Below are 16,184 nucleotides of genomic sequence, written 5' to 3' on the forward strand. Positions count from 1 at the left end.
TACCTCTTTAATTTCAACAGTCTTATGAGACTCTTTGTGTAAATTTCGTTGATATATGACTGTGATTTATAACTACACTTTCCAGAGAAAAAAAAGTAAAATAAATTGTTAAGTACACTGTATATCAAAAATAAGAAATAACTATAATTAGATGTGAAACAATGGCCTGGATCTAAGAAATAGAATACCTTAGCTACGATACTCAATAATTTTGGATTTCAGCCAATTATCTCTCTTCGCCTAAGGCTTGGTTTTGACGTCTTCAGAACTAAATAACACTTATGAAAATAACGATAGTAGGCGTTTAATTATAATGGAAAACTTATATTTAAGTAAGCACTAAATTGTGTTTACTTGGCTTCTTTTTTCTTGGTCATATATTTTCCTATATATTTGTATTGATATAGTTGAAGCAGTATAAATTTTACTGACCCGTTTTCTATATTATTCTCGCTTAAAGAAATGTCCTTGTAAAAACGTAGTCAAACGAATGTTTCTATTTATTTTATGTAAATGTTACTAAGTACCATGAAGCTATAAATAGGTATTCTTATATTTAAAAACAAATAACGGTATATCTTATCCTGGATATATTATTGTATTCCCTTGAAAGGAAAATTTTCCTGGGCTAAAATAAAAACAATTTAATGAATTCGCCGAATTTCTACATAAATACACAAGAGGTTGTCGACTTCTACGTATTTTGGAGTGTTTTTCATATTATTCTTGTTATATTAATATCCATCATTGTTTTTAAATAACAATTCAATTTTATCTACTGCATTACGATATATGTCTACATTAAAACGAACAAGAACTAAGAAGTCGCATATCAACCACCTCCTACTATAAAAGTCACTAAAAGAAAATAGCGCCTTTTTATACGGGCGACCCGTTGGACCACGCCAAGACCAAGCCTTGTTTTTTTAATAAGTACATCGTGCAATATCCAAATCCAAACTCACTCTGATATGTATGCCTCTAAACACAGTCTGAACTTGAAAAGGTTTGGTCGATGGCTCTAAAAATAAAAAGTCACCACTTCCTATACTATACTAATGATGCATTTTGCTTTGTTAGAATAGTTGCAAAAAGAGTTAATTTATTCAGTTATATTATCACACAAAACAATAGGCAACATTTGCAGAACACAGTTGAGTTATAGCGCAGCGGCAAAATATCTTCTGGGAAATCCACAATACACATAAATCAACTCGTTTGAAGTTGTGTATGTGGCTGTGAAAAGCGTAAATTGTACTGCTAAGATATTTAGTTTAATTACATTAATTTTGTCTTAGAAGATTTTGGTTTTACAAACTGTTTTTGAGACTATGCTTCTAGCTTCAAATGGGATTTTTCATTTTCCTTTATAAAAATAAATTGAACATCTTTTTAATAATTATAACGAGCAATACTTTTATATAATAGTGCAATAACTGAATCACGTAAGGCATACGGCTCCATACATTTCTTCAAATTTAGTACGCAAGGGTTTTACGGGGGCGACAAATTGACGTAGAGGTAGCGTTTAGCTACTATTATGTATTCTGTGGTAGAGGTAAGATTTATCTAAAAAATAACGAAGTCAAAAATATATATTGAACACAAACAATTTTAGACACCAGCACATTATTACTGTAAATATTATTAAAATTATTAAACTATACTTTAAAAACAGCAATACGACACACAAATTTATATAGTTAGGTAGTTACCTAAAAGCAAATTCAATATAATTTTAAGCATAAATCACACAAACTCCAATACTCAAGATCCCCGTCGAATACAAAGCAAGTACACAAATTCGATAAAGCTTAACAACGAAGCTCCAAAAAACACTCCGCCCACGCCGCCGATGTCCACTGGAATCAGATTGATGAGGTTATTAGATTAATGGTGGATTAGGCATGATATAAGAGCAGTGGTGGCTCAGTGGTGAGACCTCGGACTTCGAATTGATAAGTCCGTGGTTCGAGACCAGGCGAGCGCGCAGGAAATAAATTGATTTTTCAATTTATCTGCGCATGTTGTAACAACACCACTGCTCGAACGGTGAAGGAAAACATCGTGAGGAAACCGACATGTCGAAGAATTAAAAAGTTCGACGACATGTGTCATCCGCCAACCCGCACTTGGCCAGCGTGGTGGATTATGGCCTGTACCCTCATAGGAGGCCCGTGTCCCAGCAGTGGGAACGTATATGGGCTGATGATGATGAGGCATGATTTCGTAAAATTTTTATTTTCGTAAAATCTTGTACAAGCGTTGAGATAATTAATAGTTAAAGGCGAAAGATTTATACGTTTTGAAGAGAAAAGTTATATTAGTGAAACTTCTTTAGGCGCGATAAGAGTAAAATTTCAAGGTTGCGTCACGGCAATACCGTCACGTCATAGAGCTAGGCGACGACTTCGGTAAAGAAGTTTCACTACTGACGTGTGCTCGACACACCCGCTCTTTTTTTACCTACCTGCATAGTACAATATTTAAACACAACTTCATCATAATAGTTACCAAGTACATAGTACTGATAATAACATAAAGACAATATATAAAATAATAGGTATTATATTATAGAGATTTATTTACCCATAAGCCCCAGATTATCACGTATGACGAATCTTCGATATCTTATAGACGGCAACTGTAGAAGACGGACCACTGTACGAGAAGACGGTATTTCACTATCCAGCTGCTTAGTTGATCTCCTGAATTTCAGAGATCAACTATTAGGTCAAAGTTTAAAACATTAAGTAAAATAAAATAATTATTAATGTCTCTTTGTATAAAAGCTGAAGCCCAAGGCCATAATATTTAAAAGAAAAATTGTAATTTATATTACATATTATCAGCAACAATCAATAATATAATTTTAATAGCAAACATTTATTTTAAAACGACCATAATCTTCGTTAAAACTCCAAATTACTTCAAATAAATCCCAACATCAAAGTATAGAAATAACAAAAAACGACAGCAACCTAGAAAATTCGATTTCACTAACGTAACTAAGTTCTCCCCCAAGACCGAACGATTATCTTGTTCAGGCTCAAAGAGAAACTGTTCAATTCATCCCATTGCGATTGATTCTATACACTTTTGAAACTAACTTATCCTATACAAAGTAATAAAAGTGAGCGTAGCCAATTTAAAATTATGGTCAATATGTTTAAACGCGGTTTAAAATGAAATCTGTAATTTTAAAATAAATAAATTACAAGAATTGAGAAAAATCTAGATAGTCTTTAATGATATTTTGTACTTATCTACAGTTTTGCTAAAAAAAGTGTGTCGAAAAAACAACAAAATAGGTCACACAATTCCCATATAGACGGACCCAGGGCTACCTAATATTGCATTAAAAATTTGAAAATTCTTTTTCACATACAAATTTCATTAAAATGAACATTTGGTTAAATTTTTGAAATATGATCCCCGAATTTCATTGTTTAGAGTTGTAAAATAGGTAGAGGGAAGTGACATTTCATAGCAAAGTGCTTTTCTTTTTCGCCGGAAATTCGTAGTTTTTGTAAAAATTAACAAAGAAATTTAAAATTTTTGAGGTTAAATATTTGAATAATGCGCCCTGAATTTTAGGAGAGAGAGGTGCCAAAGGGGGAGGCAACGTTATTTACATTTCTTTTTTTAGAGGGAAAACAAGTTTTTGAAAAAAAACATTTGTACAACTAACACAATTCACAATTGGAGGTTATTTAAATTAGAATAATATGTAATGCACATTGCAGAATAGACATTATTGATATGTACTGTCAAGTTGTCAACACGTTTTTTTTTTTGAGACAGACTCCAAACAGATCACAAAATTATTAATAAAATAAAACAAATCATTTCTTTTAAATTTTATTATTTGATGCATTTATCATTTCCAAAAACCGATCTGCTTTAGTTTTAATAACTGATCTGCGCCACAAATATTCTACACTAGTGTCGCTAAAATCTTTGTTGTTTAGGTGATCCCTATTCCCTAAAAAATCTTTTGACAACCCTCCACTGGGCTTCGATTCTCTGGGTGTATGTCCCATCTGCAGCAATGAAGGAATTGTCTGGTTCACTATGGTTTACCTTTTTATGGATAAATCTATGGTCACCCAAACAATCATATGCCTTCCAGAAGTCTGTATGTAGTGGTGCTCCTTTAACATGTTTTTTTTATTAGAAGCTGAAGCAAGACTTCTGCTGACCTTATATTTTCGGGACACACCTCCAACTGCAAATCTTCACTGCCATCTTCTATGAGGCCAAGTACCCAGTGACCTTCAATATGTCTCCCTAAAAACAAACATATAGCATATTAATGACATTTTTTCTTTATATTAGTGTTATATATTTGATAATTGCATATAGTAATAGTTCTTGTAACACACAGTTGTAACAAAAGTTTTGAGGATGATGGATGAGGAGCTAAATAATTTTAAAACGTACTAACTCAACTTTACTTTTAAAATAGTGTAATGTATACGTCATATAAATATATTTTACCTTTATTTTATTTTCTCTTTCCAAATTTACTCTCGTCGATCTGTACTATCTTGCCCGGGCCACCTATCTTCCCCTTAAATTCTTGTTTTGATAACTGGTACAGCACCACTACTTCCCGGCAGTTATTGTACCAGTCAACTACGGTAACCCGGGACAAGCATTGATTGTTAACTCTTGTCCCATCTTCCCAAATAACTTTTTCGACGGGCCATTTATGGGCAAAGCAATAGGTTAATAACTCAGGCCCCGGAATCAAAGACACAATAGAAAATCTATTGTGTCGTGGACCGATCGAGCCGCTTGGGGCTCAATGGGTTAAATAAAAGATTGTGGGCAATCCTATCTTCGCATTTTCGAACCAGGTCCCAATTGACCTGGCTATGCGAGACTTGCCCTTATAACAAATAAAGGAACCAACAGTACGATCAGTTACATAAATAATTTTCATGGGCAATGGGTGTGTGCGGCAAAGTTTTTCTTTAAGTATGAGCCCTTGCTCCTCATCGAATGCCAGACATTGTTCTCGCGTGCCCAACTCACGTACAAGTCTCGGCAAATTCAATATCTGGGCCACTTCGCTAGAATACAACGATCGCTTAACATACTGCTCCTCATCCAAATTAAAATCTTGATCAGGATCCATCCTACATCCAGCACTGGTTGACGGTAATTCGTTGTCGTACGCAGCCATAGTGTACCAGTCTAAAAATATCACAAGGAAAACAAGGTCCAAAATACGTGCAAAAAGTTGGTAGTAATAAGAAACTGGGATCCAAAATAAAAGTAAGTTCGAAAAGAAAAAAATCAAAAGTCCAAAAGAATGGCCAATGTCGTCGTAGAAATATATCAATGAAATTAGGAAAATCAGAAAACAGAGCACACTCGCGTAACTACAAGAGAAACAGAATGCGCGCCAAAATGTTAAGCTATTTTTTAAATTTTCCTATAAAGTAATAGGTACGTAAATATATTTAAAAATAATGCGTGTGAGTTGGATAATTAAATATTTTTACGATAATGGCTTATAAGAATAAAATTTTACATAAAGTTGCGTTTTTAGTACAAAAACAAAACAAAACCTTAAAAAAAATGTCATTTTCGATTTTCACTAAAACTACGCATTTCGGTAGAAAAAGAAAAGCAGTTTACAAGCAGTTTACTATGAAAAGTCACTACCCTTTATCGATTAGACACCTCAAAATAATGAATATAAAAATGCAGCCCTCAATTTAATTGCTCATCATCAGATCAAAAGTAATGAAGGGATAATATGAAAAGTATTTAAATATGCCCAAAGTTTAAAGTTAAAATTGATTCAACAAATTGAGTTTGTTTTATTAACATGTAATGTATTCTATGTCAAACCACTGCTTATTTAATATAATATACGTCTAGTAGATCAAACTGAATTATCAATGGTATTTATCACTACTTACATAGTAAGTATAAAACAAAGTCACTTTCTCTGTCCCTTTGTATGCCTAAATCTTTAAAACTACGAAACGGATTTTGATGCGGTTTTTTTAATAGATAAATGATTCAAGAGGAAACTTCACTACATAGTATAAAACAATGTCGCTTTCTCTGTCCCTATGTCCCTATGTATGCATAAATCTTTAAAACTATAAAATAAAAACAATTAACTTACCTATAAGACATGTGAATAAGCTTATAAGTAGTTTCTTCGCATCTCATAGGACATGTGCAATTGTATTTTGAAAATTCATCTGAAAATCAAAGAGTATAGTAGGTAACTATTTCTGAAAATAATCACCCATAACTTTTAAAAAACATTCCATAATACTTTTTTTTCTCTGTGTTACCATGTACGCACACTAGAAAAATCTAAACTTTATTTTAATTAATCTTATTTTTTTAATACATATTAATAATTTACATACACTTACTGATTAAAAATAAACATAAAAAAATTAAAAGAATGTAAATAATTTTTAATCAAACATTTGGCTGTATAAGAAATTTCCTTTGCCTCGTTTACACCGCATTCGATTGGCGGGAACGCAGACCCAAAGAAAAACTACAAAAAAAGAATTGTAAGTAGGTTGTGTAGGTACGTAAATTAAATTGTGACTATTTATTTTGAAATTAATTAAGTTTCTATTTTGAATAGTTTTGATTTGAACGTATTTTAACAGTATTTTATTCCTACGCCTTATTCCTTCATCAAGGATGTACTAAAAGAGGTATGGAAAAGTCATATACTTTGTGTTTTGTCGAAATTATTTACGAACTTAAATATTGATATTTAAAATTGTTTGTTATGAGTTTTTTTTATAGGTTATGCATATCATTATAAATGAAAATTCATACTATTATAAAAGTAATTAACTAATAATAATTAATGTTTACCTTTGTTCATAGTCAAACAGGCGAGTCCGTTTATATCACAAGGTGGCATATTTACTGAAATGGAAGATTTTCAAAGTGTATATAAGTATTGACTTCGAAATAATATTAATTATAACACTGAGATGAGTGAATAACACGGATGAAACATTCGGTAAGTAATTTGAATCATATTTTTTAGTCATCTATAAGTACAATTTACAAGTGGGTGGGTAAAATTAAATTCTACCTACCTACGTGTTATTATATTAAATGCTAAATAAAAGGCTTTATATCTAGCATAACTAAAGTTTAAAACTATATTTATTCTTTTGCCTCGATATGCTGCCTTTGACCTTAAAACCTGGTACGATTTGACGAGACTGAATAATGACAATTAGTAGACTCTAACACAGTTTTTACGATAGGTACAACAATGTAAAGGCTGTTGTAACAAACAGCAACATGATATAGGCAGACAAAGCTATTTATCATTGTTTTTCAAAAATAACATTTACATTGAAAACCCATTTTTTTACCAGAAATTTCTCAATCCTAATAAGTAATTGTACCCTAAAACTTACCAATACTAGATATAAAATGGTAAGTACAATTGCATAGCTGGTACTGGGTGATCGCTTTGCAATACAACATGCAAGCGGTCACAGAATAGAAGGAAAATGGCCAATCCTTCGTGTACGTTGGCATTTCGTTTTTGAACAAACAATCACGCAGATTTGGTTTCACAGATGTTACCGCTGCATCGTTCACTGTTTGTTCTACCTGTTAATGTATTTGTTATTCCCGTTTTATAAATTCGTCGAGATACGGCACGGCCTTAAACTAAAATATAGCTATATAAAAAAAACGTATTCTTATTCTTCCTGTATAGGTAGCAATTTTAAAAGACTAGGCAGATTGTGGGGCAGATTTAATTGATCCAAATTTACCGGAATATTTACGTATTGAAATACATATTAAGAAACGAGTTTATCACACTTTCCAAAAAACAAATTTTACAGATCGTATTTAATATTTTGATTTCGATAAGACAGATATAAGGTATCTATTCAAAACAATAGATTCTTTCAAACACCTCATTAATATCTCTTATATGTACATTTAATTCAATTTTTATATTGAAAATACATATTATAAGAATATATTCACCGACAATGTAATTTCCGAATTAGCCATCAGTGGAATGGAGTTAGATCGTCCCAACAATTCTTCCATATCAACGTACACCGTATCGTCTGAAGCGTGAATTTTGACCTAAAAATATTGAAACACATAAATTTTATGAGAATAATTTTTATAAGAATTCTGAACCAATTTCGTAAATAGTTATTTTTTACAAAAATAAACCGATTGAATACGAGACTGAATATTATAGCAATAATATTTAAATCTATTCCAAAACTGCATAGACTATAAATGACTATATTTCACGCCTCATAACGTGCAGCGTTTGAGGTAATGCCCTACTTCATACTAGTTATGATCAAGTTACACAGACTGAAGACTCACATTAATATATTCATGAAACACTCAATACATGCAAGCTTCCTTTAAAAAATCGAATTCTGTTGAATAGGTACTAAAAACCTTGAAAATATCTCTATGTCCGTGCTAATGTCTGAGAATTAACACTTTCATGCATTATTCATTTTCCTCTTAAAAATATAAAAAAATTAAAGAAAATAAAGTATTTCATAAAGTACCTTTTTTATTTTTACTAGGATACGAGTTCAAAATAAATTGCTCTTTATAAATTAGACGAGCTTCATCAGGCGTGCACTTTTGCAATCAAAACTTTTTTCTTCGTTCTATGTGCTCTATTATTAAATATCATTTCTGTTTTTAATATCGTACAAAATATAAGTTTGTCGTAAAAAATTAACAGTTTTTTGTCTGGCAATATGTACATTATCTACTGTCCGTGTAACTTAGTTCAGGATACATCGCCCATTTTTGCAAGTGACTACTATCAAGCTGATTTTCCGTTTGTAGCTTTATTTTGATGAGACGCCCAATAATTTCGTGTACGAAAGTCTCGATTGTGGTAGCTAACAGAGATAACAAGGATAAAAATTTTTGATTTGATGGTTCTCAAATATTTATTACCAACTGAATTTTTTTTTTGTTCAATCTCAAGATAATTACCTAAATTATTCGAAAAAATATTTGTCCTACAAAATCGATGGTTGGTTCAAAGAGTCCCCCTTTCCAAAGATAACGAGGTCATCATAAATGATTACTAACAAGCTGATTTTTTTGTTTTCACTTAGTTAATGTTTATATAATTCAACAGACATATTGTCCTACAAATTGCGTAATAAATATTTGAGAACCATCAAATCAAAAACTTTTATCCTTGTTATCTCTCTGTTAGCTACCACAATCGAGAGTTTCGTACACGAAATTATTCGGTGTCTCATCAAAATAAAGCTACAAACGGAAAATCAGCTTGATAGCTGTAGTCACTTGAAAAAATGGGCGATGTATCCTGAACTAACTATACTGGCTGTGGTAAAGATGTATGTTTCATACAAACATACTCTCATACAAACATACAGATGAAGCTATGTAATAGCGTGTTAAAATAAATATAGCTTACTCACAAGTACACTGTTAATTGTTGAAAACACCAATTTCGGAGTTCCAATTTTTCTGTTCACAAGCAAAATTTCTGACTTATTACCGGATAACTCCGAATTGAAACTAAAGCAGACACCATATTCAGTTTTAATTGGTCGGAATCTGGCGAGGGAAAAATAATATTTTATTTACTTAATTCATAAAAAAGTAAATGTTATTTAAAAAAATAATTTTCTAAATAATACAACGATGTGAAGTAGAAACACTATCTAAATTGTCGTCCATAGATACATTTTATGAACGAATGTTGTTTAAAAATCCCCGTTTTACGGCACTTATATTTGATAAAATGAATCGCCAGATGTATTGCTAAACGTGAAACTAGAGAATGCCTCGACCAATTTGGCTATTTTTCTTAAGGCACAAGGTAAGTTCTTATGGAGAGAATACACGAAAAAAGGGCAATGATAGAACATCATCTGGAGCAGCTACTTTTAAATATTTCTTACGAAAGCATAGATTACTCATACAAATATAATAAAAAAATAACCTCTCACAGCATTTAAAGTGCTCTCCTCCCCACCAACAATCCGTCAATAACTCTGTACAATTAGCCCTCATCCTTGTTATATGATGAATGAAATCGTCAGAACAAGTCACATTCCGTTCGCAGGACACACAGAGTCGGCAGTACTTGATGGTCCAGTAAGATACGTGCTTGTAGAAATGCACCATAGCTGATGGTAAATTGTTGCTAGAATACAGATTTGTAATTTTAGTCATCTTGCTTGAGAAAACGCATACACAATGGTTTTTCGTATTCGTATACTGTATGGGTATAGGGTAGGTATTATTTTTATGAATGAAGGTAACTTTATTCTCTGTTATTATCTAAAGATAATAATATGCCAACATGGATATATTATATTATCTAAATTTAAATTTTTCATTGCTGTACTGTAATGCTCCACTTTTTACATTATATGTACAACCCTAAAATAGATCTTTTCGTGTTTACAAACCCATACTATTTACACGGACCGTCTTTGCGACGACTCCCTTGAGGCATCATTTGACCTATCCAAGATTATAGTTTGCTGTAAAGGCTAAAAGTCTACCTTCTACAAAAAATGGAACAAAGATTTGGCTTATTTTAAAAGTACTTCACATTTGAAACGGCTTTTTCAATAGACATATTATGCTGTAATGTGACACACCACGTGATTGATAGCTCAATTTCTCAACTAATATTTATGTATTCTGCTTAGTATTCTGTATCAAAATACCTCAAAATACTTTTTTTCTTAATCCTAGAATATTCCATATAGAATTTTTAAAAAGAGATGAAGTAACTTATAAAAGTTCGATACTAAACTTTTAAACGATATCTATCCTATGAATAAATACATAATATTGTAAATACATTTTTTTCTCCCGGTGGATTTCATTTCTAGTCATTCATCAATTGAGTACTTACCTCTTAAGATAGTTATTAATTCGACTATTGTCAAGGGTTTCACACAGCGTTACCGCCGGAAAGGGAGTGTCCCATTCCAATGAATTGGTGTCAACATTATATGCAATAACTTTCGAGCTGTATAGCGATAGAGATGACTTCAGAACTGACCATGCTCCGAAAACACATACTGACCATATGAAAAGCCAAAATAGTCTGAAAAAATACGTTCAATACAAAAGTTTAGTACATGACTCTTTCAAAATAATTCCTACAATTTTCGATAGACAGGTTATAACTTATAAATTATAGATTGTCCATACTTATGTCCATTCAATCCAAATTTTTACAACTGCCTACCTTCAAAAATTTTGATAAAAAGAATTGATAACTACATTTTGCATAATATATACTACTAGCTTTCCGCCCGCGGCTTCACCCGAGTTTTCAAAGAAAAACCCGCATAGTTTCCGTTCCCGTGGGATTTCGAGGATAAAACTTATCCTATGTCCCGGGGTAAAAAGTAGCCTATGTCCTTTCTCGGGTATCAAAATATCTCCATACCAAATTTCATGCAAATTGGTTCAGTAGTTTAGGCGTGATTGAGTAACAGAGAGACAGACAGAGTTACTTTAGAATTACGCATTTATAATATTAAGTATGGATTTAAAATTTTGAAATACACTAACCTGAATTTGATATTTTAGTTTATTAGCATTCAAATGCATAAGTATTTATAAAAATATATTTTGTTGATCGATTTTTTCTATTGTTTGTAAAAAAAATAAACACTAACCTCTTTGTAAGAGGTACACGTGGAGAGCACATCATGCTTATTCCATGTAAATTACTCATTTCACCAACATATTGATATTTTTGTTTTAACGTCGATAATAGAGAAAAACGTAAGGATTTTTTCCGTTTATTCATGGTGTCCCTAAATAAATAAAATGTAATCTAATAATGTGGTTTATGTAGAGCTTAGAATATGATATAAAGTCATTTATTTGTTACTTATTTCCGTTGTACCCTATAACATATATTATTTACTAAATTACAGGTGCAGTAAAAAGTGTTTTTTTTTTTACATTATGAGAGTGTATAATTGTGATCTACTAAGATAGTAAAGATACGATTATAAAAGTATCTACTGTCGTATATTGGAATGTAAGGAATCACTGTAATATATATATGTATGTCTGCTAGCTATATATTTTGACGTGACAACGTCTTATAATTCGATAAAGCCGGCTGCATGCACGAAAAAACATGACTCATGCGGCGTTACCTCGCTCTGACTCATCTGAGGCGTTCCATGTAAGGCTTGAAGTGCGAGCGAGAGCGTGGAACGAGCGACAAAGAAGCACAATCGGTCACGTTCAACTATCGTCAGTAAACCGACTTTACAGACAACCAATTTTTTTTTTATACTAAAGTAAAGATATCTGAGGAAAAACAATTTCACACCCAATTGAGATTTTCGCACAACCATACTCAATACATACTTAGAAAAATAAACGAGCCGGGTTGTCTTTATTATCATTGTCTCTTCATAAGATTTTGCCCTGAAGTAGGTAGGTACTGAAAATATATTTGGGAAATCGTTATCTAAACTGGAGGTTTCACTTCTTTGAAATCTCCTCTTTTCATAAAGTATATAAATATTTTTAATTAAAATTGAATTCTCCTTTTTTCGCTACCTAATATTTTTTAAAGTTTTGGTATGGATTTTCTTTCTAAAATACCACGGGAATGTACTGAAAATTTTTATTCATTTTATTGAGTACCTACTTATTTTTCTGGGCTTATCTAGATAATTATTAGTATAATACTTATCTGTAGTAAATTTTATCAGCTCTTTATTTTTGACAATTTTTAAAATGGACTCTGAACGGAAATAAGTATCAAATATGTATAAAATATATATTTTCAAGTGATAAAATATATTAACTCCCAAATCTCTTATTGATAAATTACTCACTAAACGTGATGAGAATATTGAACAGGAAAGTGTTTTAGTCTTGCAGTAAATAACAATGGATGACCCAGTTGTGTATTTTACTTAATATAATGATTTTATCTTTGTTACATGCTAACTGCATTAATTGTAACGTGATATGATGCAGTAATTTGTGAAATTTTGTCATGAAAAAATACATTATACCTAATGCATTGTAATAGTAGATAAATAAGACTTTTAATAAAACAAGGATTCGAACTTTTATGAAATTGGCAAAAAAGATATATAATTTTCATACATACTGTTTCTCATGATTTGAACTTTACATAATTTATGGTAAGCATAGTAAATTGAACATAGGTACGTATTTTAATTTAACACTTAGGTACGTTATATTTTATGTCCAAAGCGATAAATTCTTATCTTCATTTTTCTTTAAACATTTATAGCAGACTTTTTGACCTATATATTTTTATGCAAGTAACGTTATGTTATGCTTATGCATATGCCTTTTGCTTAAAAATGACAGATTGTTTTTATCGTTTATCTGTTTCATATCTAAAATATGTGTTATTTACTCAATAAGTACTTCGCGAATTTGTATGTTACATACTTAATATAAAGTAATATCATAGTGTAATATCTTATCAGCCGTTTTGTTACTATGTTCTCATTATTCCCCCCGCCCCCCCGCCCCCTGATAAAGACACCACCAGATAAACGACAAAAAAAATCAATAAAAAGAAAAAAACCGTATGAATCACGAAATAAAAAACAAAACAAAAAAGAGGAGAGTAGAATTTGCAACAAAATCATTAGAATCTCAAAATTACCCCCCTCAATACATTTTCGTAATCAGTAAAGATTATTGTGTCATACTATCACAGCAGCTGATAAGTCATACACAAGAACAAGTCGATGAACACAAAACAATATTATATATTTATTCTGTAATCTATATCGCTATCTCGCTCAGTCCGTATTCGAACTCGGCGTAAGGCGCTCCCGCGCACTTCTACTTTTAGTCGACCTTGAACCGGGTTATTTCAATTAAAACGTGCTTTTTGAAATGTTTTGAAAAAGTGAGTGAAAATGATTGTGTTTATGAAAGTGGGAGTGAGACAGGTAGTGAAATGGCGGGACTCGCAGTGTCGAAGGGTTAAGTACCATTCGGGAGTGGGAGTGTTCGGGCATCGGCCGGCAGAGGTGAACGACAGCGGTATGCTCGTTGTTTGTAAATTATAATGATTTACATACGTCATTATCAATACTAACAAATTTATAGAATTGAATATGAAAGTCTATGCATTCAATTGTTTTCCTGACGATTAAATCAAATATTTCAGAAAATAAATGTGCCATGAAATGGTCTTTATTAAGACTTCAATAAAATGATAATTAGTTATCTATTATCAAACACGTGATTAACTACAATATTTTTTTTATCTCATATTAATTATACTATTACTTACTGATTATATCATATCATTCGCTTACATACATTATTTGTATTCACATATTTTTGTAAATATTCATAAGGGATATTGAAACAGTATTGGTCTCAGAAATTAAAGATATTTTTTTTTTTCATTATAAGTAACTAACTAAAATGAATTTAATTCTTACCTATAAAATATAAAAGTTATCAGTAATTCTACTTACAACCATTGCACAATAACATTAATATTCGTTATGAAATAGGGTCACGGTAAAAGATATATGTATCACAGTAAGGATCTAACTTTCTCACGAATATCTCGTATTACTTCGCTATCGCTTGTTATTCCTGTCCTACATTACATATATTCAAATCAACCCCAGAAGCCACCAAATCTTACAATCGTGACACACATAACGACAAGTTTCGCATATACATATCTGATATCTCTTATATTATACTTAGATAATATTTATTTAAAAGCATTCAAATTTTAACATCTATACATAATATAATAAATCGGTAAATTCTGTACATTGAAAATATAAATAGCAGGGGATATAATATATAATATGAGTATCGTGATACTGGATCGATACCAAACCCAAACATGTGATTAAAATTTTTTTTGTCCGTCTGTCTGTCAGTCTGTCTGTCTGTATGTGAAGGCATCACGTGAAAACAACGGTTCGATTTCGATGAAACTTAGTATAATTATACCTTATTATCCTGGGCATAAAATAGGATACTTTTTATCCCGGAATAATACGTAGAAAAAAATAAATCTTAATTTTCTTAATTTTTCCGCGCGGACGGAGTCGCGGGCGGAAGCTAGTTATGTCATAATTTTGTTAAACGATAATAACATTGTGAAATGCGTGCACTCTATATCTTGTTATTATTTAACTACACATTACTCCAATTTCTTCTTGTATTGATAGCGCAACTACTATTTAATATGACGTATTTATTTAAACATCTTACGACAAGCTTGCGACTGTCACATGACGTATATTAGTAACAAAATTAAAATTCATATTTATTCACAGAAATACCACAGGAAATTATCTCAAAACGATATGAGAACTGCCGCGCTCAACAACTGGTGAACGCATACAGAACCTATGGTCATCTTAGAGCTACTATTGATAATGTCGATTATAAGAATGAAAATAGGTAAATATGATAAAGTATAAAATATTTAAGATATAGATGACCCTGAACTTGGCAGACAGCAGACATAATGTAATTTCAGATTGGGATATCTCTAAGCGAAATTAAGTTTTACATGTTACCAAATTGGAAATTGCTTGTCGTTGATTTACCTACAGGTGATAATAAAGAATTTTTTTTAATAAAAAATGATAATGTTTCATTAATCTGAAACTTTCAAATTTAGTTTATTATTGGATTCTGAAAAGGTGATATCAGTTAGTTTTTTCATTTCGGCTTGGAATATGCTGATCTACCAGTAAAATTATTTTTTAGTGGAAAAAAGTAGTCATATTTTAGTCTTTAAAAAATCTAAAGGTGATATTTTTTTCTTTTTTTATTTGTTAGTTGGATATAAAGATATCCTTATTTTGAAATTTTGATGCTGGATATCAAAGTTAAAAATAATAAAAATAAAAATAAAAAAATGTCATGTATTTCTAGTAAATCTAGATCTCTGTCATTTTTAGTAAATCTACAAATGATATATCTCGGATTTTATATATTCTTGTTTATTTGTTGTATATCCTTTGATTTTTTTATTGGAAACAGAGAATATCAGACACAAATTATTATTTATCTATTAAATTAAATAAAAAGAAACATGTGAGCAAGGCAATTCAACTGATAATAATAATTAGGCAAAAAGAAGAGTAAAATAAAAAAAAAAT

The 16,184-nt window shown here is 31.1% G+C and overlaps 2 protein-coding genes across 2 annotated transcripts in view; one reads left to right on the forward strand and one right to left on the reverse strand.

Moving 5' to 3' along the window:
* Nucleotides 1-1,577: 1,577 nt before the first annotated feature.
* On the reverse strand, nucleotides 1,578-11,758 carry LOC123695215 (sodium channel protein Nach-like). The gene is made up of 10 exons (XM_045640985.1): nucleotides 11,700-11,758; nucleotides 10,925-11,119; nucleotides 9,998-10,201; nucleotides 9,471-9,609; nucleotides 8,017-8,121; nucleotides 7,431-7,629; nucleotides 6,871-6,924; nucleotides 6,149-6,227; nucleotides 2,590-2,708; nucleotides 1,578-1,862 (listed from the first exon to the last, which is right to left on the reverse strand). The coding sequence occupies exons 1-10, from the start codon at nucleotides 11,756-11,758 to the stop codon at nucleotides 1,768-1,770; spliced, it is 1,248 nt and encodes a 415-aa protein (XP_045496941.1). The 3' UTR covers nucleotides 1,578-1,767.
* Nucleotides 11,759-13,826: 2,068 nt separating this feature from the next.
* Nucleotides 13,827-16,184, forward strand: part of LOC123694974 (probable 2-oxoglutarate dehydrogenase E1 component DHKTD1 homolog, mitochondrial) — a 35,895-nt gene continuing 33,537 nt past the window's right edge. The window contains exons 1-2 of the mRNA XM_045640623.1: nucleotides 13,827-14,082; nucleotides 15,351-15,477. Of these exons, the coding sequence (XP_045496579.1) occupies nucleotides 13,956-14,082; nucleotides 15,351-15,477 (254 nt within the window). The 5' untranslated portion in view covers nucleotides 13,827-13,955. The remainder of the gene's footprint in view (nucleotides 14,083-15,350; nucleotides 15,478-16,184) is intronic.

Source organism: Colias croceus, chromosome 10 (assembly GCF_905220415.1).
Source record: "Colias croceus chromosome 10, ilColCroc2.1".
In the NCBI taxonomy this organism is placed as follows: Eukaryota; Metazoa; Arthropoda; class Insecta; order Lepidoptera; family Pieridae; genus Colias; species Colias croceus.

Excerpts from the sequence above, each read along its gene's own strand:
- LOC123695215 (XM_045640985.1), bottom strand. The coding sequence starts at position 11,758 with ATGAGTAATTTACATGGAATAAGCATGATGTGCTCTCCACGTGTACCT. Across the intron at positions 11,120-11,699 it reads CGTGTACCTCTTACAAAGAG|ACTATTTTGGCTTTTCATAT; the intron begins GTTAGTGTTTAT and ends GTATTTTTTCAG. Across the intron at positions 1,863-2,589 it reads TGATAATCTGGGGCTTATGG|TGGACATCGGCGGCGTGGGC; the intron begins GTAAATAAATCT and ends ATCTGATTCCAG.